Genomic DNA, 27723 nt, shown 5'->3' on the forward strand with positions numbered 1-27723 from the left:
ACTCGTATGGTCCTGCATAGCCGCTGACTAAAAGAAGCACAGGTCCATCTCCCACTGTCACCACCAGTTTCGCCACCGCGACCGTCGCCATGCCTTCGCTAGCCGATCGGTCTCCGCCGATCCTCCTCCTCCTCCTCCTCCTCCTCCTCCTCCTCCTCCTTCTCTTCTTCTCCGCCGCCTCCGCCTGGAAGAAGGACGAGTTCCGGAACTGCGAGCAGACCCCCTTCTGCAAGCGCGCCCGCGGCCGCAAGCCCCACTCCATCCCCTCCCTCTCCGCCGCCGACGTCTCCCTTTCCGATGGAGCCGTCTCCGCCCGCCTCCTCCCATCCCAGCCCCTCCGCCAGGCCACCGCTGGCGACGACCCCGAGTCCGACCGCGATCCCCCCCGGCCCCTCCTCCTCCGTCTATCCGTCTATCCGGGCGGCGTCCTCCGCCTACAGATCGACGAGGACCCCTCCGCCCCCCGCCGTCGATTCCAGGTCCCCGACGTTCTCCTCCCCGACCTCGACAACCGCCGGCTCTGGCTCCCCCGCCTCTCCTCTCCCGCAGCCGGTTCCTCCTCCTCCTTCTACCTGGCCGACGGCTTCGAGGCCGTCCTCATCCACGACCCCTTCGAGATCCAAGTCCGCTGGAAGGGATCGGGCGAGCCGGTCCTTTCCCTCAACTCCCATGGCCTCTTCGACTTCGAGCAGCTGAGGGCCAAGAAGAACGATGACGAGGACTGGGAGGAGCGGTTCCGCGGCCACACGGACACCCGGCCCCATGGACCCCAGTCCATCAGCTTCGACGTCTCCTTCCATAGCGCCGACTTCGTCTACGGCATCCCCGAGCACGCCTCGTCGTCCCTTTCTCTCCGCCCCACCAGCGGCCCTGGCGTCGAGCACTCCGAGCCTTATCGTCTCTTCAATCTTGATGTCTTCGAGTACGTTGCCGATTCCCCCTTTGGGCTCTACGGCGCCATCCCCTTCATGCTCTCCCACGGCGCCGGATCCTCCTCCGGCTTTTTCTGGCTCAATGCCGCCGAGATGCAAATCGACGTCCTCGCTCCCGGATGGGACGACCCGGCCGCGCCGGCAAAGGGGAGGATCGACACTTTGTGGATGAGCGAGGCCGGGGTCGTCGATGCCTTCTTTTTTGTCGGGCCCGAGCCTAAGGACGTTCTGCGGCAGTACACCGGCATCACCGGGACCCCCGCGATGCCGCAGGAGTTCGCTGTGGCTTACCATCAGTGCCGGTGGAACTACCGGGATGAGCAGGATGTTGCGGCCGTGGATGCTGGGTTCGATGAGCATGATATACCATATGATGTGCTGTGGCTTGACATCGAGCACACTGATGGGAAGCGGTACTTCACGTGGGATCGGGTGCTGTTCCCCAACCCCAAGGAGATGCAGGAGAAGCTGGCGGCGAAGGGGAGGCATATGGTGACAATTGTCGACCCTCACATCAAGCGGGATGATTCTTTCTACATACACAAGGAGGCCACCGAGAGGGGTTATTATGTGAAGGATGCCACAGGGAAGGATTTTGATGGCTGGTGCTGGGCGGGTTCCTCGTCGTATGGGGATGTTTTGAATCCAAAAGTGCGGGAATGGTGGGCTGAGAAGTTCTCCTTCCAGAATTATGTAGGTTCAACTCCCACGTTGTACATATGGAACGACATGAATGAGCCTTCAGTCTTCAATATCCCTGAGGTATGTTACTGTGCAGCTGTGTTGTGACTTGTTAACTCTATGGTCTAAAACAGAACATAACTATGGGCATATTTCTAGAAAGAATTTACTTCTTTGTCATCAGGTTGATGTTGTGCCATATTTGAAGGTTGGGCAATTTACAAGGAGATGATAGACTGTCCTAATGGTGGATTGAATTCAAAGGCTATTGGCTTTTTAAAACAATTCTGGAATTACCAATTAGATCAGTATAACAAGGAGCGAGCAACATGAACCAACATATCAAATGCATCAGTCTTCTAGTCGAAGTGGTTCTCCCCCTAGTTAATCACACAGATGCTCATGTCCAGTGTTTGGTGACACACCTAAAACCCGACCCTTAGATGTAGAAATTTATGGATATGTGATTGATACACAAACTTAACCATCTGAACAGTCTTTACATTGGATTTAAATAGTATAGTTGACTGCAAAAGTTATTCTAAAACCATGGAGCAAATTTAAAAGGAAACAAATCCAATCATATCTCACAAAACTTTTATACAGCTTCAATTGGAATACTACTATCAAACTGTTAAATTTCCATGCAAAAATGACAAACATAGGGAAAAACTTTGCATTTTGGATTTTCATCACCTATTTTACCTTATTCATGCTGTCTATTTTTTACAACTGCAACAGCAGCAAAATGTTTGTATTTAGTGCAAACTAGCTTTATTAAAATGCATTTGTCACCATAATCGAAAAAATGATAACTACAAATTGTGGGCCTCCTAATTTTTCCACAATTTGTTGCTCACATTCCTGCTCACCCAATCCTATAGCCTGTAGCAGATTTTTATACACATTCAAACTTCCGATCATACCCTGGCGGGGAACTTTTAACCAAAAGATGATCCATATAAGAAGGTTACCATGGTTGCATATTACCAGAGATAACCTACCATGTCATAAAAAATTGAACATATTAATACAGATTTTAGCAAAAGTGAGAATTGAAATGAGATTTACTCATCAAGTTTCAAATCCATGAAATGAAAAGCTAAATAAGTAGAAAGTCATCTCAAATGTATCTTCTTAGATACAAGTTTTGAAAGCTCGACTATAGTTTTGCTTTTTGCTAGTCTTTGGGATTTCAGTTTTGGCAGATTCGATGGTTTTAGAGGTTTAACTCCAAGTTTCGGACTTTCAATCAAAAAAATAAGAAAAATCAATAATGGAAAGAATAGGAAAAATTTTATAAAAGAAAAACTATTATAACATTTTAGATTATTTTGTATTACATAGGTTCATTACTTGTGTAGTTTCGACAATTCATGGCTCAAGTTGATGTTACAATAAGTGAAATTAAATATACTGGTGTTTTATGTTGTGAGTTATGTGTAACTCCTTGAGCTTCAATTTTTGCAAATTCATTATCATTTTTAGTTGAACTCACAAATATATTGAATTTGGCTTTTTTTTAGCATTTTTGTTGTTAAGCAATTGTTCAATCAAATGCATGTAGTCATAAACTATTATATTTATTTTATATAAAAAATATTAATAGGATGAAATGACTTGCAATGAGTTCTTCATGTTATTCTTTATAAGATACTATAATAAGTGTTCTTTTCTGCATGGCCGGCTTGTCAAGTGTTAAACCTATTAGCCATCTCCTCTTTTAACTCAAGAAAAAGAAATAAAAAATACAAAATCACAATCTTCTATCTAATATAGCTGATGTACTTAAATAAATAAATGAATAAAACTCAATGTATGTAAACACTAACATTAAACGTAGAAAGGTTATGTAGGCTAGTTTTGGTCGGTTTTACTGAAAATGAAACCCATTCTAGTTAGTTTCAGCAGAAACTGACCTCACCAAAATGAACTAAAACTCATAACTTGAGGTCAGCATAGGTTCATTCTCAGCTGAAAAGGATCAATTTGGACCAACACTTGAAACTTTGCTTAGATAATATGTTGTTGGAATTTTTGTACCACTGTTTATCTTTATGCTTTTGAGTACTTGCTGAAGAATAACTGGGGTTGAATCGAAGGATCTTGTGTTAAATCTAAATTGAACAAAAAAACAAAAAATCGGTATCACATATTTTTCAATTTGCTCCCTCACCCATATAGAACAGTGGGTTTTTACAAAATATGAAGTATAAGTGTGGTGCATATTTACTTCCATTAGAACATAGTTTGTAAAAATACGAGCAAACACATGGAGCGTCAAAAAACAGTTGTCTCTTTTGCTCTAGAGTCTTATAGAAAACCATATAATTAAATGTAGTTTTGATCCTTAGCCTGGATCTTCATGTCATATGAGTTTTTACTACGTGCTATATTTAGACTACAAATGTAACTCTTAACCTATTTCCTTTCACTGGTCAGTAAGTTTACTGTTATAGACCTGGTTATTTACTACATCAGACTACTTCAAACATGGAGTGTTGCCTTTTTGACTCAAAATGAGCTGTTTGGCATTTATTCATTCAATTGCTCTTTCTTTTGGCATTTAGCCATATCAATTTATCAATTATCAAACACTATGCTGCAGTGCCTTGTATGAACACTATGCGTATGTGAGTTTCCAGCTTTAAAGCAACATATTTTATTAATGCTGCTATCTAAAAATTATATTTGGTTTTATCAGATTACCATGCCGAGGGATGCCATACATTATGGAGATGTAGAGCATAGGGAGTTACATAATGCCTATGGATACTACTTCCATATGGCTACATCAAATGGACTTCTAAAGCGTGGTAATGGAAAGGATAGGCCATTTGTCTTGTCAAGGGCTTTCTTTGCTGGAAGTCAACGATATGGTACAGTTTGGACTGGAGATAATTCTGCAAATTGGGACCAACTCAGAGCTTCAGTTCCCATGATTTTAACACTTGGTCTTACTGGCTTGTCATTCTCTGGTGATTAACTTGTTCAATAGACTTAGCTCTTGCCTACTTTTCGATGGACTTATCTGATATTTGCATTTTTTATAGGTGCGGATGTTGGTGGATTTTTTGGCAACCCAGAACCTGAACTCTTAGTGCGTTGGTACCAATTGGGTGCTTACTATCCTTTCTTTAGAGCTCATGCCCATCAAGACACTAAAAGACGGGAACCTTGGTTATTTGGGTAATTTATTCATAGATGTCCCATGGAATCTGTATGTCCGAATTGATGTAGCTTGCTAGTATGCCATATTATTCACAGAGGCTTAGCAACTGTGAACTTAGGTTGTCATACCAACTTAAATCTTGCTTTAGCTTTTACACTTGCTCCCTGACATTTTTTCCTAGCTATTCAAGCAATCATCTTTTATCGCTAGAGTTTGACATGGCATACTATTATTTTGTTATTTCTTCATTCATTTCTTTTTGTTTGATGTACCATCAGCGGATTCACTTATGAAGTGTAAAACTACCACAAATAGGTGAAATTTACTTATTTTTGAATTTTGAAATTATTTATATGGATAAATGTTACTTTCTGGACCAAGGATCACTGAACTGGTACCGAAACTCATACCGGTCAGCGGCCGGTACAGTACGATACTGTTTGGTACCATACTGACACACGGAACGCAATGGCGTGCCGGTTTCGAGCCAGCACACTAATTTTTTTCAATATTTTTTAAGTTTGAATTAGTGGTAATAAATTTTTTTCAATGATTTGAAGTATAATTTGATGTTTCTTGATTTGTTTTGATATTTTTTGATGTTTCAATGGTCCTGATACATTCTAAATGATGCATCTTAATGTTTTAGAGTGATGCAAAATATAAAATGATTAATAAGATGTTGCATGCTAGAAGAAGCAACATAAAATATCCTAAAATCAATTAGTGAGATACAAAATATAAAATAATATAATTAATTACGTATATTTAAATTACAATATACATACTGATTTCTAAAATCTCGTCGAGTGGCGATGTCCCTTGTAGATATCTAGATTATTAGCATAATCAGGAGGCATATCAGTTCACACTTCTAACCAAGCGGCGTTATAGTCTTGTACGCTCATTGTATAAAGAACACGCTCTGGATTTTAACCAATCTTGGATCTCTCACTGTAGCTCTGGCTCTGAGAGGTGTCCTCTACATCTCAGGCCTTGTCACTACTTAAAAAGAGGGAGGAGAGAGGAACTAGTTTGAACCCATGCGAACCGCTCGGTTTACACAAGTTCCATTCCAAATCATCCGGTTCGAGGCTGGTTCTGAATACCACAGCCGCACTGACCCAATCCTTGCCAGTTTCGCTCGGTACAACCCAAACTGGGCGGTTCAGGCTAATTCAGCAGGCCTTGTTTTGAATTTTCAAGAGCACTGCTTTCTTGCATTGGCCCTCAAATAAGCTATTGTACCATCTTATGTTCACTTTACTCATCAAGTAGTATAAGTAGCTAACTTGATTCTGCACAAGATTTACTAGGTATATTGGCCCTAACCCTGTACCAACCAATATGGTTGAACAAGTACTTTTGGGCCTTAATAAGCCTAGTATATATATAATTTGCAGCCGAACCACCCAGATTGTGCCAGACCGGGGCAAATTGAGGCTGAACCTCTTGGTGTTGAGTAGGAAAGCTATAATCCGCCTACTTTGTTTTCAATATCATGTGAAGGCGACATAGGGAGATGCAGCGAAGAGCTCTCCAAGTGCTAGATTGTGCTGTTTTGCTTTGTATAAATGCACAAATATAGTTGTCAGTTGTCTAATATAATTTTTATGATAAGTTATATGAAAATATGTATTACACCATAAGACACATTTAAATAGCAATGCGAAACTTCAATACAGATAAGATAGAATGATTCTAGTGTTTAAATCACTACATTTACCATATTTTTGTAGAAAATGATCGCTGCATCAAGAAAAAAAAGAAAAATTGGAGGCTAATAATGGCTGTATTAAGGGTTGGTCAGCCCAAGGTTGATAAACAACAGTATCTACTGTACTGACCTGGAACCTGCATGGTCCAGTCACTTGATATTTGATACCAATTGCGCATCATAATAGATTTCATGCATCAGTTATGCATCAACTTTGGAATATCTAAACAAACCCTGCTAAAGGTTGTTACTTGTCAGAGCTATTTGGATCATTCCAAGGAATAGACTTATACTAGCAAGGTAAGTTGGGCATCTTAGAAGCTCCCATTGGTTCATACTAGCTAGATTATTGATCATTTCTTGGATCGGCGATGGTTTATGGAACACATCTATTTTGGGAATCCTATCCATCATATCAATCTTCATCTTTATGTGTTACTTTCAAGGAATGTTGAACCGGCCCGTAACGGCCGGTTCGGCCCGTAACAAATCGGTTCGGTTTCTGATCGGTCCAGTTCGGCGTTAAAAAGCGGTACTAGCCTGTACTGGCTGGTACCGGCTAGGCTATTTTTTTCTTTTGGGCTTTTGGATGCGTGAGTCAGGCCGAACCAGTGGTACCGGTTCGAAAACCGGTAGCAAACCGGTCTGGTGGCCCACCGGTATGCCTACCGGTACCAGTTCGGCGATCCTTGGTTACTTTAATCATCTTACCATTCAAATGAAGAGTAATGGTACCACCTTTTGTTCAAAGGAGCTTTTTGTTTAATAAAATGTTTTTAGACCTATTTGCCTCATATAAAGTTAAATGAGCCTCATATTTGGATTCTGGTCAATTTTTTCTTGCAGTCATTTTCAAGTAATGTCAGATTTTTCTTGCCTTGGAAAATGGCATAGGCAACCGCTTAGACTACATAGACTACATCTATATTTTTATGTTTAATAACAAGACAACAATCTACTTGACCAGTGTGTTAAGTGGACAATACTTATGAACAACCAAATGCTTGAAATTGGTGGATCTAGGTTTGGGGAAAAAAGCCTTTTGTCTTCAAGGGAGCCCAATGCAATTTGTAACATTTGTAATGATGAAGGGGACCTTGTTTACTTATAGTTTGTTTGATGACAATTATTGGTACTTCAATCTATTAAATCTGTCATTTTAGCCTTTCCATGTTGACTCTTGTTTCTTTAACAGCTAAATTTGTGCAGAAATTTAATAGAAAGACACCTTGATATTAACTTTTAAAATGATTTAATGGTGTTAAGCATTTCCAAGGGTATATATTTTTGTGTTCACCAAATAATTTGTAACGTTCTTCTATTTTTGAAATTAAAGCATAATCTTTGTTGGCCCTAAAATTAACAACCAATAGGTCACAAGGTCCGCCGTCTTGGTACCGGACCCGTACTGGTACTACCCTATTATAGTGTTGGTACACGGTATGGTATGGTAAGGTTTAGCATACCGAATGTCGGTACAGTAGGGCACCACGTACTGGTTCAGTACTAGTACGGTACCGATTGTTATGGCAAATCTTGGTAGGTCATATCATGCATGTAGTGAACTTACGGATCTAACAAAGAAATAAGAAAACTCCTTTTTTATGGTATTATGGAACACAGAAGTTTTGAGTCTGGCTTGATTGTACCTTTCAAAAGTTGGAATACACTCACAGACTCACATATAAATAGTAAAATACCACCACGATGTGGGAGGGAATGAAAAAAAACTTTAGTATCAAATTTTAATAAATAGGATTAAGATAAGTAAAAATTAAAAATAAAGATTGAACTATTAGTATATGAAAGATATTATCTAACAAAAGTGTGTATATACATACATACATATATAGATATACATACATACATACATATATATATATATATATATATATATATATATATATATATATATATATATAACAACAAGCAAAGTACTATCTTTATATATGATGGAAAGTCTTGTAGGGCGGCACATACATGTTGGACTCCGAGGCCGCCATACTATGCCTACAAAGGCTAGGAGTCTAGTGCCTCCTAGACTCCAAACTTTCAGATGCCTCGCTTCTCTCTCTCTCTCTCTCTCTGTGTGTGTGTGTGTGTGTGTGTGTGTGAAAAATAGAGTTCAGCATGTGCTAAACTTTTTGCTCATGACTGGGAAATCTCATCCAAGAGATATTCTTTGCATATGCATCGCACATGATAGCCACTAGTTCTAGCAATTAAAAATATAATTTGAAAAATAAATGAAGGCTTTGAAGAAATAAGTTAATATCTTATTTCTAGGAAAAATCAATATTATTTTATCCGAGATATGATAAAAATAACAATTGTAAATAGGCATAATGTGATAATTGTGCAAGTTTGAAATGAATAGGACTGAGGTTGGTTTCTAATATAGTTGGTTAAATAAATTAATGTGTTGGACCATGTAAAGATTGTTTGCGTTTGGTTGTCCATACTTGAACAGGCTTTACGTTTCATCCAAGAAGAAAAATGTGTAGGAACAAGGAAGAGGAATGATGCTTTTTCCTCCTTTTATCCTTTTGCTTATCTCACTTTCTATAGAGGGTGGTTTCACTTTCCTAGTTGGGGATGGAAAGAAGGACAGACGTAGGAAATGATTGGAGTTAGTAGGAAAAGTTTGGGTTGGGCTTGATTGTTCCTAGCTTAAACTAACCCCATTGTTGTATACAATAGATGAAGCCACAGGTTTGACTAAGAGGAACGACATTTTTTCTCCTTTTTCTTCTGCTTTTGTCTGAATTATGAGAGGGTAAGGAGTTACAGCCATTCACATGTTCTCTTGTGTACAATCCGTTAAACTAGTAGAAACAAAATGCGATATAACCTTCTGATGGAATAAGGTTATAATTTATCCATTACAGTGGTGGATCCTTTGGCACTTCCCTGCTCTGTCATTTTCTAGGACCAATGCTCACTGCTATTTTACGTATATTAGTTCCATCTCTACACTTGCTTTGCATAATTATGATCTAGAAGTGTTGGGAAAGAAAAACATATCTTTGTATGGGTTGCTGGCATGCAACTTAGTGTTAGTTTAGTTGGGCAACAACTTTAGCAGATTCCACCTCAAGCAGCTGATAGCAAAGGTGAAAGGGGGTTGGACTGCCACAGACGAAGGCTTAACCAGCAGTGACTAGCTGACATTTAAGTTCTTTAGTTAAATGACAGTTTATATTACCAGTATCTTCATCGAACACTACTTATTGACAGACATGTCGGTGACTGTTGGAATTTTGGCAAGGAAGTTATATATTGTCTGACTTGAGGGGTGCCCAACATGCTTTTGCACATGTTTCCTCAATTGGTGTCATTGTGTTTCTCATAGTTATGAATATTAGTTGGAATCAAGGTTCGCCGTCTCGGTACTAGACCTCGTACCAGTGCTATGCTAGCACAGTGTCGGTACGGTATGGTACAAATTTTTTTGGCGTACCGAGTATTAGTACGCCACATGTACCAGATACAGGTACCGAACCGATATGTTACGATACGCCCCGTACCGTCTGGTTCGAACTGGTATGGCATACTATGGTTAGAATGTTATGTACATTAAGATACTAAACACAAGTTTGCAATCTCTACAACAAAGAAGTTGCTTAGTTCAATGATTCTCATCTATGTCATCAACGCATCAGGTTTACTTAACTAGAAATGGCAGCCCAATGCTTATGGCTCCTACAATTTCGGGATCTAGGAAGGGTGTACATAGCCTTAACCCACCGTACAGAGTGGGTGCTTCTATGTTTTGAATCCGTGACCTCCAGGTGCTAATGAAGCGACCTTACTGTTGCGCCAAGGCTCACCCTCTAGACATAACTAGAAATCATCTTTATTTTTTATTTTTTACCAATTACTTCTGAAGGCTATGTTTTCTCCCTATTTTGAAATATTGCTATTTGGATCACTAAAATAGTAGATGGGGAATTGGAAGTCATTTATTCAAACTAAAGGCTAAAAGCCCCAATCCCTGCCTCTTCCTAATTTACACATATGCTTGCGGGAGTCAAAGTTTTTCATCCATGTTCAATAGTACATATTTCAAAACAACCAGAGACCTACTTTAGGTCAAAGTTTCATCCATTGCCATCATAAATTATCTTGACTCAATATGTACTTAGTTCTTTCAATTCTCACTACATCAAAATCTCATGTAGAATACTGTGCAACTCAACTATGCATTCTGTGTGTTTCAATGTGAACCTTCTTTTGCAGTTGGTCTCATACAACTATGGAGTTATCATAATTAAACAAAAGTATCATATAGTGTGTTAGATGCATGTTGCAAACATGCCCAACAAATCCTTTGCTAAGTTATTCTTGTCCTCTAGTTACTATTAAATGTATTTCATAGCATATATTTTGCTGAAAATTCTTTGCTAAGTCTTTATTGCTGAAAATTTTAAAGACACCACTCTCTCTATGTATCTATGTTTCATGCTTCCAACTTTGTTGAAAATTGTAACATAAACTATTGCCTATATATAATAACAGGGCCTTTTGTTTCAATAGGATTCCCCTATGTTGACCCCAGCATGTCAATACTTGACATTGAGGTCTCTTGGTGCTCCGGCTGTTCTTTTATCGTTGGCCATGCAAGGGGTCTTTCGAGGATTCAAGGATACAAGAACTCCTTTATATGCAACTGGTATGAAAGCAAATGATATTCTTTCTCTATTTCCAGCAAATTTTTGTAGTGCTTTTTTTTGTTGCTGAAGAATGGCCCTCTTACATCAACACATATTCCTATTGATTGGTTAAGTCATACTGTACTTTCATATTTCAGTTGCGCATATATGAACCAAAATTATAATGTCTACCTAGGTTATACATTATCCAATAACATGGAAGCAGGCCACGGATGTGAATGCTTAGCACTGAAATAGTAGATATCATGCATCTCTTTAGGTATTGAATATTCAAACAATGCTTAAGAATTTCATGCAATTCTGCTGATATTCTCTAGAATCAAAAGCATGACTTGCAAGTTGTCCATTGTTTAATTATCCAAGTATTCAATTTTTATCTATAACATAGATGTGTATACGATTACCTAGAAGGGCATCTTCACCACCATGACAACCAAATTGTGAATAAATTATTAGTTAATTATGCAACTTTTATTGAATGCAGAATGTAGACGAACAACAATTATATCATAAGTATATCCAGCATTATGTCTGCAGTTAATTATCTTTCCATATGCTAGTCTATTTTTGGCTTTCATTTCTATCTTTTTTTTTTGTTATTGAAGTAGCCTTTTGTTTCTATCAATAGTCGCTATGCCATCAAACTGTCCCTTGTTGTCCAGTCAGCTCACTTCAATCCTGTATATTTTTTTTAGGCCTATGACCCTTCAATTGTATCATATATCTCCTTAGAAACACATATTGTCTCATTGCATATAAAGAAATCATTTAATTTGACAATCCATTTCTTTGTTCTTTTGAGGGAGTTTTGGCCTAGATTGGCTTTACCTCAAGAGTATGCTAAATTATTTCTTCTTCCTCCAGACCAAAGTTTGCCCTACTGGCTCGTACTGCCCCATACTGATTGTACCGGTAAGGTAGTTTTGATTCAATTTATGAGTTGTTTATATGGGTCAAAATGAGCGGAACCATCTCGTACCACTTGATACGAACCTGCGACACTGGTTTCGGGTGGTACCATGGTTAGGAGAAAGGTTTGCTAAACCAGTATTAGGACTTGTACCAGTGACCGGTTTAATACGGTATGGGTCTGTATGTGCTGTGTCGGAGCATACAGAAATAGGAAGAGGGAGGGGGAGAGGGACAGGGAGAGGGAGAAGGAGAGGGAGGAAGAGAGCGGAAGGGAGAGAGGGGGGAGAGAATGGAGAGGGAGGGAGAAAGGCAAGGAGAGAGAGAGAGGCTAAGGCCTTTGCACTTACTTGAGAGAGAGAGAGAGATGAGGTCAAGGCATTCGATGACAAGGAGTGAGGGCTTGAAGTAGCTTTAATCCATGGCCGAGACTTCATGATGGGGACAGGGACTAAGATAGAGGGGGAGCTGACCTTGAGCATCGCAAGGTGGAGAGAGCGAAGAGAGAGCGCGAGAGAGACCTCAAACGATCTCGAAGCTCTCGTTCATCCTGAGGGAGGTGAGGGATCCTTTTATAACCCAAATTAAAGAAATCAGCAAATTGTCTGGGCTGGCATCGGTTCGGGTTGGTTCAACATTCCTTGAAAAAAATGTTGGGAGCTTGTATTGGTATAGGGTGTGTGCCATCCCATAAAAATCAATAATGTATCGGTACAATTTTCGGTACTAGTTTTGTAGGCTTGCTTTAGACTCCTTCCATGGCATTGATGAGCTGAAATAATATAAGAAATAAGATATCCCAATTTATGTTTTTGCTTTGATGGCAGGCTTCTCTCTTGACCATAATTTTCTCATCAGGAATTTGACACCAATTCATGGATTGTTGATTACAACATTCTTAACTTTGATGATCATGCACTCATTTCATAATAGATCCTCTTTAGGTTTGATTCCTACCTCAACTAAATTCTGATCCTTGTTCACTACCTAAGGGCCTGTGGCAATTCTGATTTTTTTTATTTTTTTATAAAGGAAGAATGGTAGATTAATTCTCCTTTTACTTGAGTTGCCCTCATGAGTTTGCCCTGTTTGGAGAGAGCTACAGACAAGAAAGTGAGAATGTAAGAAAGTGTGTATGATAACATTTTTTTAGTGATAATTTTTCCCATAATTTTGTTGCATGCCAATTTGTATGAGGTCATGGGGCTTACCTTTATAGCTTCCTCATATTCTTTAGTTAAACTAACTACCTTCACACCCCCCGACACCAACTCCCTTCCTGCCCCACACTCCCTCCCTCCCTCTCCTCTCCCCACCAACCCAGCTATTTATTTCTCTCCATGTAATATTTTAAAGGAGACACACGAAGAATGCCAAGTACATTTGGGTGTATCAATCAATCCTTTTACGTTGAACTATCTCATGGTGAAACATTAACCTGAAAATTTTTACAAGTTGATGAGGACACAGTTATCATACAATCATTCACTTTAGATCCATACATGTATTGCACGTGCCAAGTATTAGTAAAAATATCCACGTTGCCCACCTAATAAGGATGGATATGTTCTGTTGCTTAATGTTTTGCACCACCATTAGTGTCACGATCCAAATTTGGACATAATTTATCGCGCCCCAGATCCGACCCGTGACACGGTCGTGCTACTGTAGGGTGTTGCCCACAATAACACGAAGCCCGTGATAACAATAATTCTTATATGTAATATGATAAAATTTCATCAATTTCATTTTCAATAGGAAGCAGGTACACAGCATCTAAATCAAGTATTTGAGTCTGCAAGATTACAAACCAAACTCATTAATATGGCTACATCTATGAAATCTTGTATCTATGCTTCAAACCCCATTTTCTTTTGCTCTTCTTCGCTCCTAGCAATCTTATTTAACTGAAAAAACATAAGGAGACAAATGAGCTATGTGGCTCAGTAAGCAACCATGCACCATCTTACCAAATCAAGCATCAGTGTTCCATGTCAATGCATCATTTCAAGAAAATAACAGTTATAGCAAAGTAAAGCATTTTATAGACAATATACTCAAAACAAGTCATAAAGCAATACATGCTCCAGCCATGCAAGTTCATAAAAATGATAATGCAATTCATATAAAATGCTGCCATCTATCCATGCTTTATAAATCGTGCTCTCAAACGAATGTGCTGCTATGGTCACTATAATCCCATGACAGGGCTGTATTCGTAGTTGACGAGTTTTCATAATTCATATTCATTGCCAACTTTAACCCATTGGCAGAGGGCCGTATTCGTCGGATGCTAGCTCCAGGGTGTCGACTAACCTCTATTTCTAGAGGCGGGCATAGCTATCTGAGAGTTCATAAATCATTATTCTTTTTCATAAATCATACCTTCATAAATAGGTTAGAAAATGGCAAATGACATCGTAAAGTTTTAAAATGCATAATCATACCACAAATATTATTTTCATGCAATTTATCATAACCATAATTCATACCCAATTCATGAAGGACGCAATTTAATCAAATTCATGAATCACATGCAATCATATGCTTGATACTACTTTGGAGAAAATACATCATAACAAATATATATTTCTTTATTTTATACTTATATTTAAACAATGATTTGAAATCAATAAGATTTGTGCCAGGGTTACTTACCTTGATCCGTTCCCAAATCTCTAGGCTCGGATGATAAATCCACTATACCTATCAATATCATAGGAAACGGATTATTTGCCACTCGCTTTTTTTATATTATTACTATTATTATTTTATTTTATTTTTATTATATTTATTTATTATTATATTTATTTATTTATTATTCATTCATTCAATATATATATATTTATTTATTTTTTGTTCTTTTTCTTTTGTTTTCCTTTTCTTCTTTTCTTCTTTTCTTCTTTTTTTCTTTTCTTTTCTTCTTTTTCTTCTCTTTCTTTTCTTTTTTTTTTTCTTTTCTTTTTTTTCTCCTTTTCTTCCCAAATCTTTTTTTTCCTTCTCCTTTTCTCTTTTCTTCTCCTCCATTCCCGATCCGCCTATTTTCTCCTCTCTTCTCCTTTCTCTTCTTTTCTTCTTCCCTTCTTTTCTTCTTCTTCTTTTCCTTTTTCTTCTCTTTTTTTCCTTCTACTTCTTCTCTTCTTCCTCTCTTCTTCCCAAAGCTGCTTCTTCTATCTTTCTTTCTTTCTTTTTTCTTCTCCTCATTTTCTCTTTTCTTCTCCTCCTACTAACCCAAGGAAGGGGGAAGATCCCCCTGTCAGAATCGCGCAGGAGGGGCCGACCGAGGCTGGTGAAGCCTTGACTGGCCAGCAACGCCCCGTGGCGACCGCGACTCGGCCTACAGCGACCGACCTCCCTTCCTCTTCCTCAGCAGTAGGGAAGGAATGATGCTCTCCTCGGTCGGAGCACACAGAAGAAGCCGGCCGAGGCTGGCGGCGCCCACAGCCGGCCAGTGGCGCCCGCAGCACCCGCCGGGCACCTGCGGCCGAGGATCCCAGTAAGCCTTTCTTTCCTCTTCTTCTTCATCCGTCTCCCTTCTCTTCACCGAAGGGAAGAGGTGAGGGCCGCCCTTCTGTCCCACCGGAGAGAGTAAAGGGGACGACACTCCGACCCGACTGCAGTCCCGGCCGATGGCTGGTGGTGGCTGCGGCCGAGAGCCGTGGAGTCCGTTCTCTGTTTCATCTCAGAAACAGAGAAGAGGGAAAGAGATTGCTAGCCTCCACCCTAGGTCAGTTGCGGCCGAAGCCCAACAGTGCTTGTGGCCGAGGGCCGGCGACCTTGATGACCATATGTACGCCTCTCTCTCTCTCTTTGTTTCTTCTTCTTCCCCTCTATTTCTTTTCTTTTCTTTTTGTCTACTATCCCGAGTAGATCAGGAGGAGAGAAGGCAGGGAAGAGATCGGGACTCTTACCTAGTTCCGGGAAGAAGCTGCGACCACCCACTCCGGCGGCATAGTAAGGGCTCTGAAAATCCTAGCCGAGGATGGAGGGAGAAAAAAAGAGCGGAAGAGTTGGAAATGACTGGGATGGTGAGCGATCGGGGTTCTTTCTTTTTTTTTAATAGGGAATATTCGAAATGGCCTAGCTCGTTCATCGCCATGATGCTTGCGGTGGTTGAGCGGGATCGGAAGCCATTCAAGAGGCAGCGGAGCTGTTTTGGCGTCTCCGCCTCCGTAACGCGATCGCGATCCTCTATTCTATATTTTTTTGGGCCTAGCCGACTTCAGCCCTTTTTGGGGCCTGTTTTCATGTTCTCCCCTCCTTAATAAAATTTCGAGGCCTAGCCGACTTCAGCCCTTTTTGGGGCCTGTTCTCACGTTCTCTCCTCAATAAAATTTCGTCCTCGAAATTTGAAAAACCTTGACCTTCTAAATTGAGGGATGCTCATCTCATTATGTAACATAATCCAAGATCTCGTTCTCCTCAATTAAAATCAGTGTGATAGGCAATTTGGATCAATTATCAAAAATTTGATATAAACTAGCAAGATTAGCACTAGATAAGTGTCTAACTAAAATCTAAGATTAATGCAGGTTCACTCCAGATTGGATTGGGATTAATTCACAACAAGATTGACTAAATTGTATTTGGGGTAGAACATGAAATAAAATGGATTCGATACACTTGTTATGGTAGGATGCTGATTCACAAAATATAATGACCAACCTTAATCAGAGTCAAGTCATTAGATGGTCAGGAATGGAATTCACAAAATGAACATGTAATGATGATCATTAGACAACAATGGTCTATCTCAAAATAATTGGTATCAAATCACAAGAGCAAGTCTAAGAAGACAAAGTATTGATGGCTGATGCTATGGTTCAATATGTCACGAGGCTTAATTTATAACTCATAAACTATGGACAATAACGCATGGTTTATTTGGATACTTAAAAATTTAGATCATATCTAATCAATGATCAACCCACCGTAGTCATGAAATGCTCAAGACTTTACTTAGCATACCAACATTAGAAGAATCTATTAGAGAGATAACATAGTCATATCATGATTATCCTGAGAATCAACAGTATTCACCTTCCCTTATTAACAAAATCCTTATTTATTGAAAAATCAAGTCTTCCATAATATATTTCAAAATACAGTCAATGTTTTTGACTAGTTTAAAAATGACTCGAACCACCATACTTTCGTTGCACAACTCTGATCATTATTTTCCAAAATTTCTTAATGACCCCATATCATCATCCCCCCTTTTTTTTAATAATATCCAATCAGAATTTTTTTTATCCTTACTTCCCACACTAGATCCAATTCAAGCTAAGCCAACTCTAGATTCCCTTGACAATTTCATTCTACAATTTGATTTTGATCTCTTTTTTAAGAATATTATTTGTATGCTCTGTAAAAATTCTAGATTAACTTACTCATTAGCATATTCAACCACCTCAAATCTTTACTTCTAGATTAAACACATTGAGGACTCTCATGAAATTCCGCTAGGATTTCACCTATGGTGATACAAAATCCATGATCAACATGTAGCCTTTTTTATATAATATATATATATATATTCAACTCACAAAAATCTAATAATCTGGTTTAAAGATTTAGCTCCATGATTTTACCTTAAGATCAAATCCACCAATAAGGATTTTTTTTTTATTTGCAATATTGCAAACATACATGATCTCGTAAATCTAAAGAGGTCAAATTATCTTAACATGGAGGATCTTCTCAAAACATCATAAATTTATTAAGTATTTCATATTTTTAGTTATAGTCATCCTTTTTTCTTCAGCTCTTTTTTTCTCCAAAAAACTAAATTGTTCCAATTCCCCCAATTTTGAATCACATCCAAAATTTGCAACATGATTTTTTTTGTCAAAGCATCAACTAATATTCATTTAATTGATTTATCGCAGGATCATAAACTATTGCTCTTTATCCATAGTAGAACATTTGAGCCTAAAATATTCTTCAAGATTGATAATTATTCTCAGAATTTACTAAATGACTTCCAATCAAAATACCAATTTGCCTTGTAATTTGAAAAGATCTAATTTTCCATATTCCAAGTAAACAAAGGAAAAACTCTTAGATCTCATTCTGAAATATATTTTCTTTCTATATAATGTTTCATGCATGATTGTCCAAGCCTTAAACAACTTATGAATGAATCCTATCTTGCCATCAATATTATTAACTTCAAACACAGTACCGGGTATCAAGTTGAACTTCCAAAATCACTTATATACTAATAAACAAATAATTACAATGTACTTTAATATTCAATGGCTAGTACTCCACTTAATATTAGTCAAAATCTAATTTAATCATAATCTAAAATACAAATTACTTCATCGAGAAATCTCCAAAAAAATAATTTATTCACATTTTGGCACAGTTTGCTAGCATTCTGATTCTGCATTTCAAAATTCAAATAAAATAACACCAATTTATTCATAACATAAGTAAATAAAGACATTTGTCTTCTTTCCTAATTTCTATCCATTTCTCCAACTTTTCGACGAATCTTAACGATCCTATAGCTTAAGACCTAATACCTCTATTTTTCATAATCTCTTACAGTTCTATTGGTTTTAAACCTGTGCTCTGACTCCAATTTTGTTACAATCCCAATGATCTTAAACCTAAGCTCTGATACCATTAAATGTCACAACCCAGATCCGGACCCGATTTGCCACGCTCCAGATTCGGCCTGTGGCACGACCGTGCTACTACAGGCTATTGCCCACAGTAACACGAAACCACAAAATCAAGTCATGACAAAGATAGTATTTATTTATAAAATGTTTTCCAAAGACATCGGCACAGAGCTTCTAAAATCATCCGGAATATCCAAAGTACATCACCCCAAACCCTAGACTTCGGGCTCTCTGCTCCTAGCATCTTACTGATCTGAAAAAGAAACCGTATGGAGTGAATGAGTTTTATGACTCATTAAGTAATTATGTACTATCTTATTTGATTAAGCATAATATTTCTCATGCCAATGTATCATTTAAAGAAGACAACAGTTATAGCAAAGTAAAACATTTCATAGACAATATACTCAAAACAAGTCATAAAACAATGCATGCTCTAGCCATGCAACTTCATAAAAATGATAATGCAATTCATATAAAATGCTGCCATCTATCCATGCTTTATAAATTATGCTCTTAGACGGATGTGCTGCTATGGTCACTATAATCCCGTGACAGGGTTGTATTCGTAGACGACGAGTTTTCATAATTCATATTCATTATCAACTTTAACCTATTGGTAGAGGGCCGTATTCGTTGGATGCTATCTCTAGGGTGTCAACTGGCCTCTATTTCTAGAGCCAGTTATAATTATCTGAGTTCATAAATCATTATTCTTTTTATAAATCATACCTTCATAAATAGGTTGGAAAATGACAAATGGCATCTTAAAGTTTTAAAATGCATAAGCATACCACAAATATCATTTCCATACAATTTATCATAACCATAATTCATACTCAATTCATGAAGGATGCAATTTAATCAAATTCATAAATCACATGCAATCATATGCTTGATCCTACTTTTGAGAAAATACATCATAACCAATATATATTTTTTTATTTCATACTTACAATTAAATAATGATTGAAATCAATAAGATTTGTGCCCTGGTTACTTACCTCGATTCGTTCACAAATCTCTAGGCTCGAATGATAAATCCACTGTACCTATCAATATCATAGAAAATAGATTATTTGCAACTCTCTTTTTTATGTTATCATTATTTTATTTCATTTTTATTATATTTATTTATTATTATATTTATTTATTTATTTATTATTCATTCATTCATATATATATTTATTTATGTATTTATTTATTTATTTTCTTTTCTTTTCTTTTCTTTTTCTTTTCTTCTTTTTTCTTTTGTTTTCTTCTTTTTCTTCTTTTTCTTTTCTTTTCTTCTTTTTCTTTTCTTCTCTCCTTCCTTCTCTTCTTCCCGAATCTCTTTTTTTTTCCTCTTCTTTTTTCTTCTCCTCCATTCCTGATCCCCCCTATTTGCTCCTCTCTTCTTCTTCTCCATTCTCTTTTCTTCTTTTTGCCTTCTTCTTTTCTTCTTCTTCTTTTCCTTTTTCTTCTTCTCTTCTTCCCGAAGCTTCTTCTTCTTTCTTTTTTCTCTTTTTGTTCTTCTCATTTCCTCTTTTCTTCTCCTCCCGCTAACCCAAGGAAGGGGGAAGATCCCCCTGTCAGAATCACGCGGGAGGGAGGCCGGTGGAGCCTGCGACCGACCAGCGGCACCCCACGGCGGCCGCGGCCTGGCTTTCCTATTTCCTCGGCTGCAGGGAAGGAACGATGCTCTCCTCGGTTGGAGTGCATGGAAGAAGCTGGCCGAGGCCGGCGGCGCCCATGGTCGGCCTGCAGCGCCCGTCGAGCACTCACGGTTGAGGATCCCGGTAAGCCCTTTTTTCCTCTTCTTCTTCATCTATCTCCCTCTGTGCCACCGAAGAGAGAAAAGGGGACGAGACTCCGGCCCAATTGCAGCCCCAACTGGGGGCCAGCGGCGGCTGCGACCAAGAGCCGTGGAGTCCTTCCTCTGTTTCATCTCAGGAACAGAGAAGAGGAAAAGAGAAATTGTTGGCCTTTGGCCCTACGACAGTTGCGCCCGAGGGTCGGGAACACTTGCGGCTGAAGCTTGGCGATGCTTGTGGCCAAGGGCTGGCAACGGCGACGATCACAAGTATGCCTCTCTCTTTCTCTCTCTCCGTTTCTTCTTCTTCCCCTCTATTTCTTGTTTTCTTTTCTTTTTGTCTGCTATCCCGAGCAGATTGTCATCATCGATGAAGGTCCCGTAAATCGGATCTGTATACTTGAGCTCCGCTTCCTCCTGAATGCACTTTAGCCTCAACCACAAATTGTAGGCACATAACAAGGTCGTTAAGGCGCTTTTGCGTCAAACGGTTTCTTTGTTTGTTGTGGATAAGGGCGAAGGTGGACCAATTGCGCTCACAGCCACTAGAGGAGACTGTTTGAGAGAGGATCCGGATAGCTATCCGCTTTAGATTTTTCGCGGACCCGCCAAAATGCACCCACAATTCAGCCGCAAAAATATTTATGAAAATTACATATATGATAGTTCCATATTAGTAACTAAGTAACACCAGGTGAATGTTTTTCTGATGTGTCATGTACCTGGATTCATATTGTGTTTGCTGACGACAGCCGCTCGTTGGCCAAAACTGTAGCTGCCCTCTCTAAATAATTTGCTCTGTGAAAAATAAGCATGTTCTACCATGTTAATAATTGAAGATGCCGGTATACTTACACATGCTGGTAATTACTAAATCATAATTACCTCTTCAAGACATAGGGCCGCTTTTTCTGGATCATGCTCCATCTTGTAAATCACATTACGCAAAGCATCCAGAAGTATTTCATCCATGCCAATTCCATCTATGCTGTACTGAAACCGGGGGTTTAGGTAGTATGCTGCACATATACGAGACCATCTTAGCATAATTATATAAGTACATTCATCACTATAATTGTGGAAATATAATTATATCTTAGCTTACCTGCTAGATGCAATTCCTTACCCATTTGCGCTTTCCACCGTCGCTTAATGATGTTGATGTACGACCGGCCATATGCTGGATCTGCCTCCATAATCTGATCCTTTGCCTTGACCATCATGTGATACAAAAATCCCATCTGGGGGTATATCTCGCTATCTACCGCTCGCAGCACTTCATATAATGGTTTGGTAGCCTTGACTATTGTAGTAGCCCGCTGCCAGAATGACTGTCTCGTCACCAAGTCTTCTATCTTGCTTCCTTCAGTGCCGGCATAAGAATATCTACTATCATACCACTCGGGACTGGCAAACATCTGACGTAGGGCTCCTCTCTTCTCGAGTATGCTATCAAGTGCGATGAAGTTGGTAGCAAACTGTGTGACTCCTGGTCTAAGAATCTCTCCCCCTGCATACTTTTTCATCAGTGAAAGGACCCAGTTATAGTTATAAATATACCTGGTAATGCGTTGGGCTGTCTCCACCGTTTGTTGCACCCTACGGATCTTTTTAATGTCCTTCAGCATGAGATCAATACAATGTGCAGCACATGGGGTCTAGAAAATATGGGGTCGCCACTCCATCAAAACCTGCCCGGCATCCTTATATTGCAGCCCATTATGCGTGACGACCTGCACGACATTCTCCTCTCCTACCAGATCAATCACATCCTCCATAGTTTCAGCATGTACCCGGTGTTATTCACATAAGTCGAAGCATCAACCGACTTGTGGAAGGTCTTCGCATCACATTATATCAGGAAGTTGATGCTCCGTCTGGTCGGACCGGTCCAACCATCACACATGATGGTTAGTCCATATATAGGCTACTTGCTCTTGTAGAAGTCAATCCAATTCTCCAACTCCCCGTTATTGTTGTCAAGAAGCTCACCGTATATGTCCTTCGGGCCTGGAGGAACTATACCGGGATCGGCAGCTTGTATGGCGGCAATAACAGACCTGTAGTATGTATTGTCTCCCACATTCGCTGGGATGTGGCTGAAGTGAAACCAGGATCCAATAGCTCGCCACATAGTTTTCTTCTTATCCTTCATCCACATTGTGTCTACCCTCTTCTGCCTTGAATCTCTGCTGAGGAGAGCATGCGGATTTACATCATGAATTATCGTTCCTTCTGGAATTCCTCTAGATAACTTCTGTCGGTTACGAAAACTACCCAGCATAGATGCAATCTGGCCACGTTCTTTACCGATGCCCTCCCTGACTGAAGTTGTCCTCAAGAACTCTGGATCTTGTCTAGTGCTTCCATAACCGCCGCCGACTCGTATGCAGAGGGCCCAAATCAAGCCTTATGCCTGGCCACCTCCTCCTGCTGCCACTAATCATCCAGGCTTGCCTGCATGGCCACCTAAATATCTGCCTCCTCCTCATCTAGATCCTCAACCTTCTCTAGCTTCCTAGAGTGATAGGAAGGTGGCTCTGCCGCTCGGTGATCAACCTCCGTCCTCTTCTTGGAAGCCCCCTCCTTCGCTTCTTTGACCTCAGCGAGATTCTGCCTCATCAGCACACGAATCTCGCCCGGGACAATTCGGGCACGTAGCAACCTTACCGGAATTTTCGGCTAAGTGTTGCTTCAACCTGGTTATCCCTCCTTCCTTGAAAATCTTGTCGCAAAAAGTTGCATTGAAACTGGTGTCGTTGTCCCTCTCTTCTAAGTCTTCACCCATAAGACCAGCCAATATCATGCTTTGTAGGGTTCGTTTTTCTTGATGGCTTCATTTCTACCATAAATGTACAACATATCAAAAAATTAAGTTAATGAAGTAAATTTTTGCATGATCTTATTTTTTAAGTAATTTCTAACTATTTTTTTTTAAGTTACTTATTAACAAATTAATGAAATAACATAGGACAAAAAAGCCGCACCTTAAATAGTCTCTGCTGGATTTTTTGGGTAGGACTTCCTCCTGAATTTGTGGGCTATCTCTCAAATCTTCTCTTCTCTGATTACTCCTCAGAGGCTCACTGAATTTGAGTTACTCTGAAGTTTGAATTGAATGCTCTCGTTCGGTTTTTATAACGGAAACGAGTGAGGCCGAGGCGCAGAACCATAATCTCTCTCGGCCATCAAGATCCATTTTGAAAACTCGGCCACTTCTGCTGCTTTTGAAAAGAAAGAAGTGGCCTCTCATCCACTTCTTTTTTTTTAGAAAAAAACAAAAAAAAGAAAGTGGCCGAGAGGCCACCTCTTTTCTTATTTTGACAAGAAAGAAGTGGCCGAGAGAGGCCACTTCTTTGTTTCCTGAAAAGAAAGAAGTGGCCGAGACCATCAAAAAGGCTTTTTTTTTTTTAAGAAGTGGCCAGTTGGGCCACTTCTTTGTGAAACCACGAGCGGCGCGCCGCGCAGTGGCTTCAAAAACCATAGCGCAAGGCGCTGTGGTTCTTAAAAAAAAAGCGTACCCGGTGCGAACCGGCGGACCGGTACGAGGTTGGTACCAAGTGGTACCGGCCGGTACCGACCGGTACGGAGCACGTACTAGTCGGTTCTGCTAAAAAGACAATCCGGTACCGGATTCCATGCGGATCCGGTACCGGTCTAGGGCCGGACTAGTATGTACCGGCCCGTACCGGCCGGTACGACAGTCCATGGGTATAAGTGACCATGACCATGCTGTGATTTGAACTAAACCTAACCAGAAAAGGAAAAGAGAGGGAAGAAGAAAACCTAGGATGCCTCAATGAAACACAAAATTTCAAGGAATGCAGTCAAAGTGGAAGCTGTAGGATATAAAGTTTCACATGGAACATCAGGAAATATAAATAAACTAGAGAGCTTTGCTTGGCACAAAGTGTTTAGCAGTAAAACAACTTATGAAACATACTCAGGTTATGAGTTTGAGCCCTATGTGGTCAGATATGGAGTGGAAGAGGTGTGTCCGGCACCTTCCCAAGAATCATCGGTAACACCAGAGAAAAAGAAAAAAGGTGAAACATTGCCTGCAATGTAGATGTTCCAATAAGCTTATAGCTCCATTGATTCAACGTGATCCAGATTTGTGGATGACTTCTGCTGGTTGATTTGCATCAAATCTGCTTGGTTTGAGGATGCCTGAAATGGGCATATGGCAAGAACGGTTAGATTTCTTAATGATCAACTGATGTTCTTTGGTAGGAAACTCTGCAGTGCCATCCTATCAATAGATATTGATAATTCAGTCGTGCATAGTAATCTTCGAATTTATAAGAGCTTTAGGAGCATGGAATCAGCTCTGATAATATGAAACTGCTGGAGCAAGGTCCAATGGTTCCAAATTGCTGCAATAATCTATTTTGTTAGGGGAAATGCCAATTTTGTATTATCAAAATGGCTACATTCTTATGCATAATCTGTTAAAAGTATACATAATACATGTAATGATGACAATGTTTCTTTGATAAGGAACAAGCTTACTATTATGGTTCTTTCAAGGTTTCTTAGATACTGTACTGAACCTCATCCCATTTTCCCATCAGAATGGTATGGTACAGCACCAGAATTGATGGTCTGTACCAAATTGAAAACATGAAAATTGAAAGATGTTGGTACGGCTGGTACGGACAGAGGTTTTGGTGTCCCGGACCCATATTGTTGCCGGGTTCGTGTTGGAATGGTAACGGTACCATGTTACCATCCCTTTCCTATGGTTTTGTATCCGTGTTTCTTTTCTTGCCGCTACATTGTCCTTTATAATGGGTGACATTCAAAAATTTCTTCTCTTTATTCATAGTATTACTATTTAATCAATATGTATGGATCAGGTGATCAACAAATGCACATTCATTCAAAGGTATGGAATTGTAATACCATTCTACTACTTTCTTTGTTATCATTGGCAGTTTTCTTATAACTTACAGCAGACATTACATATCTAATTGAGGATGATTAACAGAAGTGGAAAGTGCATTACTTTCATTGAGGAGATCTTCATGTATTAAATTTATTGGTACATTTTGACACTATTGCTTTTTAATTTTCAGCTGATACATTTTTATCTTTGCAGATAATTGGCGAATTGTTTCCCTTTATGTTTTCTTTATTAGTTCTGAATTCTACACTAGTAGTATTCAATGGCCCCATGTGTATTGAAAATTTATTTGTGGATTCTATATATATTTCTGTCTAACTCAAATTAATTTTCTCTGATAATTCAGTGGCTGGAGATGCGACCAATATAATCTTGGATCCCATATTTATGTTTACTTTCCAGTTAGGTGTCAGTGGCGCAGCTATTGCTCATGTTATTTCTCAGTAAGCATTAACTCACTATTTTCGCATGAACTTTACCAAACGATATATTTTATCTTTTTGCCTTATGCAAATCGATCAAATACCTTTTTTTCTTGTTTATTGATGATACATTGCTTATTTTCCATGTTTTCTATGTTGTAGATACTTGACTGCATTAATACTTTTGTGGAGATTATTGAGAAAAGTTGATGTGTTACCTCCTAGTATCAAAGATCTGCAGTTTAACCGCTTTCTGAAAAATGGTAAGAAGTTTTCCTTTTTAACTAGAATCGACGGTACGCTCATCACTGATTTCTTTGAATGTTATAGAATTTGTTCACCCATCCTGCACTAATGATAACTATTATAGGACTTGGCGCTTTACTAAAAGACTTGGATATTTATCATATAATTTAATTCTGTCTTCAGCTCATAGAAAGCTATGATACTACAAATCTCTCGTCATCTAATATTCTAATGAATAAACTCCCTTTATTTGATGTCCTTCCTGCACATGATTATTGAACAATCACATCTCTTATTACTTTGTGATCTTTCCTTCTCCTCAGTTATATTATGTCATGCAGTTTAACTTGCTCTAATGTCTTGAAACTGCCAGAATTTAGTGCTTTCTGGAAACTTTATTTTCATTTAGTTGTGTCACTATGCTTTGTCTCAGGTTTTCTATTACTTGCGAGGGTAATTGCTGTCACATTCTGTGTGACACTGGCAGCATCAATGGCTGCAAGACAGGGCTCAATTCCCATGGCTGCATTCCAGATCTGCCTGCAGATTTGGTTGGCGACATCTCTTCTTGCCGATGGATTGGCTGTTGCTGGACAGGTTGAGAATCCACTGTTTCTTATATTTGTTCGTTGCTTGATAAATATACTTGAATATAAATACAAAGAGAACCTATATGCCGAGTTCTTTGTTATTATTCTTTGTCAAAAGCACTTATGCGTAGTTTCATAATGTTATCAAGGATACTTATTTAGATCATTGGTTACTCAGATGACTAGATAACTAATGGATTCAAAAGGTGAAGAATAGCCATTTACAATAGTAATTACACTTCCTGCTAATCCAACATCATCCTACCAGGGCATATTAATCATTCTTATGATAATAATTACCCATGGGAACATAGTTCGCCATACCGGGCAGAACGGAGCATACGGTACCGTACCAGTTTGGTACCTGTGCATGGTACAGAAGGCGTATCGACACTCGGTACGTAGAAAAGACCCTATATCATACCATACTGATACAGTGTTAGTGTGGTACTAGTACGGGGTTCGGTACTGAGATGGCGAACCTTGCTTGGGAATAAGATTTTTCACCTCTATTATTGCAAATATAGGAAAATCTAAGAGGCGTTTGGATGAACCCAAGTAACAGGAATCTTCTGCTTAGGGTGGTCCACTCACTTCAAAATCTCCTTAGAAACTCATCCTAGCATCCACTTCCTGGTTGCTCCCTTATTGGATATTTTTTAAGAGACCTGCTTCCTAGACCCTCACCGAAGTCCACTCCTTCATCCAAACCCACTTTTGGTAACTCAAGGGTGACCATATTATACTATATGAGCATAGCATGTTAACCTCCAAGCTCATTCTTGTATGGAATCTTAATGCTAGAGAAATTTTGCTGCAGACATGGTCTTTTTACACACACAAACTATATGCGCAATGTTTTTCCAGGGCTTGTTAGTACAGTGTACAAAATCTGCATGCCAAGTTGCCGACAAAATCCAACACCCAAAGAGGAAAATTTTATATTGGTTTTCTGGTTAAATGCTCATGCTTGGAGAATCATGGGCACCTAAAACTGAGACATACACCACGCACTCTGGGCCTGATTCCCAAAAAATTCACTGGATGTTCT

General features: G+C 39.3%; 1 protein-coding gene across 5 annotated transcripts; it reads left to right on the forward strand.

Moving 5' to 3' along the window:
• LOC103697189 (probable glucan 1,3-alpha-glucosidase) lies at positions 1–26099 on the forward strand. Of its 5 annotated transcripts, none has more exons than XR_005509053.1 (6): positions 1–1694; positions 4318–4591; positions 4667–4802; positions 11039–11174; positions 25761–25857; positions 25999–26099. XR_005509053.1 is itself a non-coding variant. In XM_008778996.4 (3 exons), exons 1-3 carry the CDS (start codon positions 90–92, stop codon positions 4804–4806), a joined length of 2019 nt encoding a protein of 672 aa, XP_008777218.2. In that variant the 5' UTR covers positions 1–89. The 5 variants fall into 5 exon arrangements, 1 of the variants encoding a protein (XP_008777218.2); XR_005509052.1 differs by lacking the exon at positions 25999–26099 and adding an exon at positions 25083–25552 and having other exon boundaries at positions 11021–11174; XR_005509051.1 differs by lacking the exon at positions 25999–26099 and having other exon boundaries at positions 11021–11174.
• The last annotated feature ends 1624 nt before the right edge of the window (positions 26100–27723 follow it).

Source organism: Phoenix dactylifera, unplaced genomic scaffold (assembly GCF_009389715.1).
Source record: "Phoenix dactylifera cultivar Barhee BC4 unplaced genomic scaffold, palm_55x_up_171113_PBpolish2nd_filt_p 000768F, whole genome shotgun sequence".
NCBI lineage: Eukaryota > Viridiplantae > Streptophyta > Magnoliopsida > Arecales > Arecaceae > Phoenix > Phoenix dactylifera.

Coding starts and splice junctions, on each gene's coding strand:
- LOC103697189 (XM_008778996.4), top strand. CDS start 90: ATGCCTTCGCTAGCCGATCGGTCTCCGCCGATCCTCCTCCTCCTCCTC. Junction 1,695..4,317: donor CAGTCTTCAATATCCCTGAG/GTATGTTACTGT, acceptor TGGTTTTATCAG/ATTACCATGCCGAGGGATGC. Junction 4,592..4,666: donor TACTGGCTTGTCATTCTCTG/GTGATTAACTTG, acceptor CATTTTTTATAG/GTGCGGATGTTGGTGGATTT.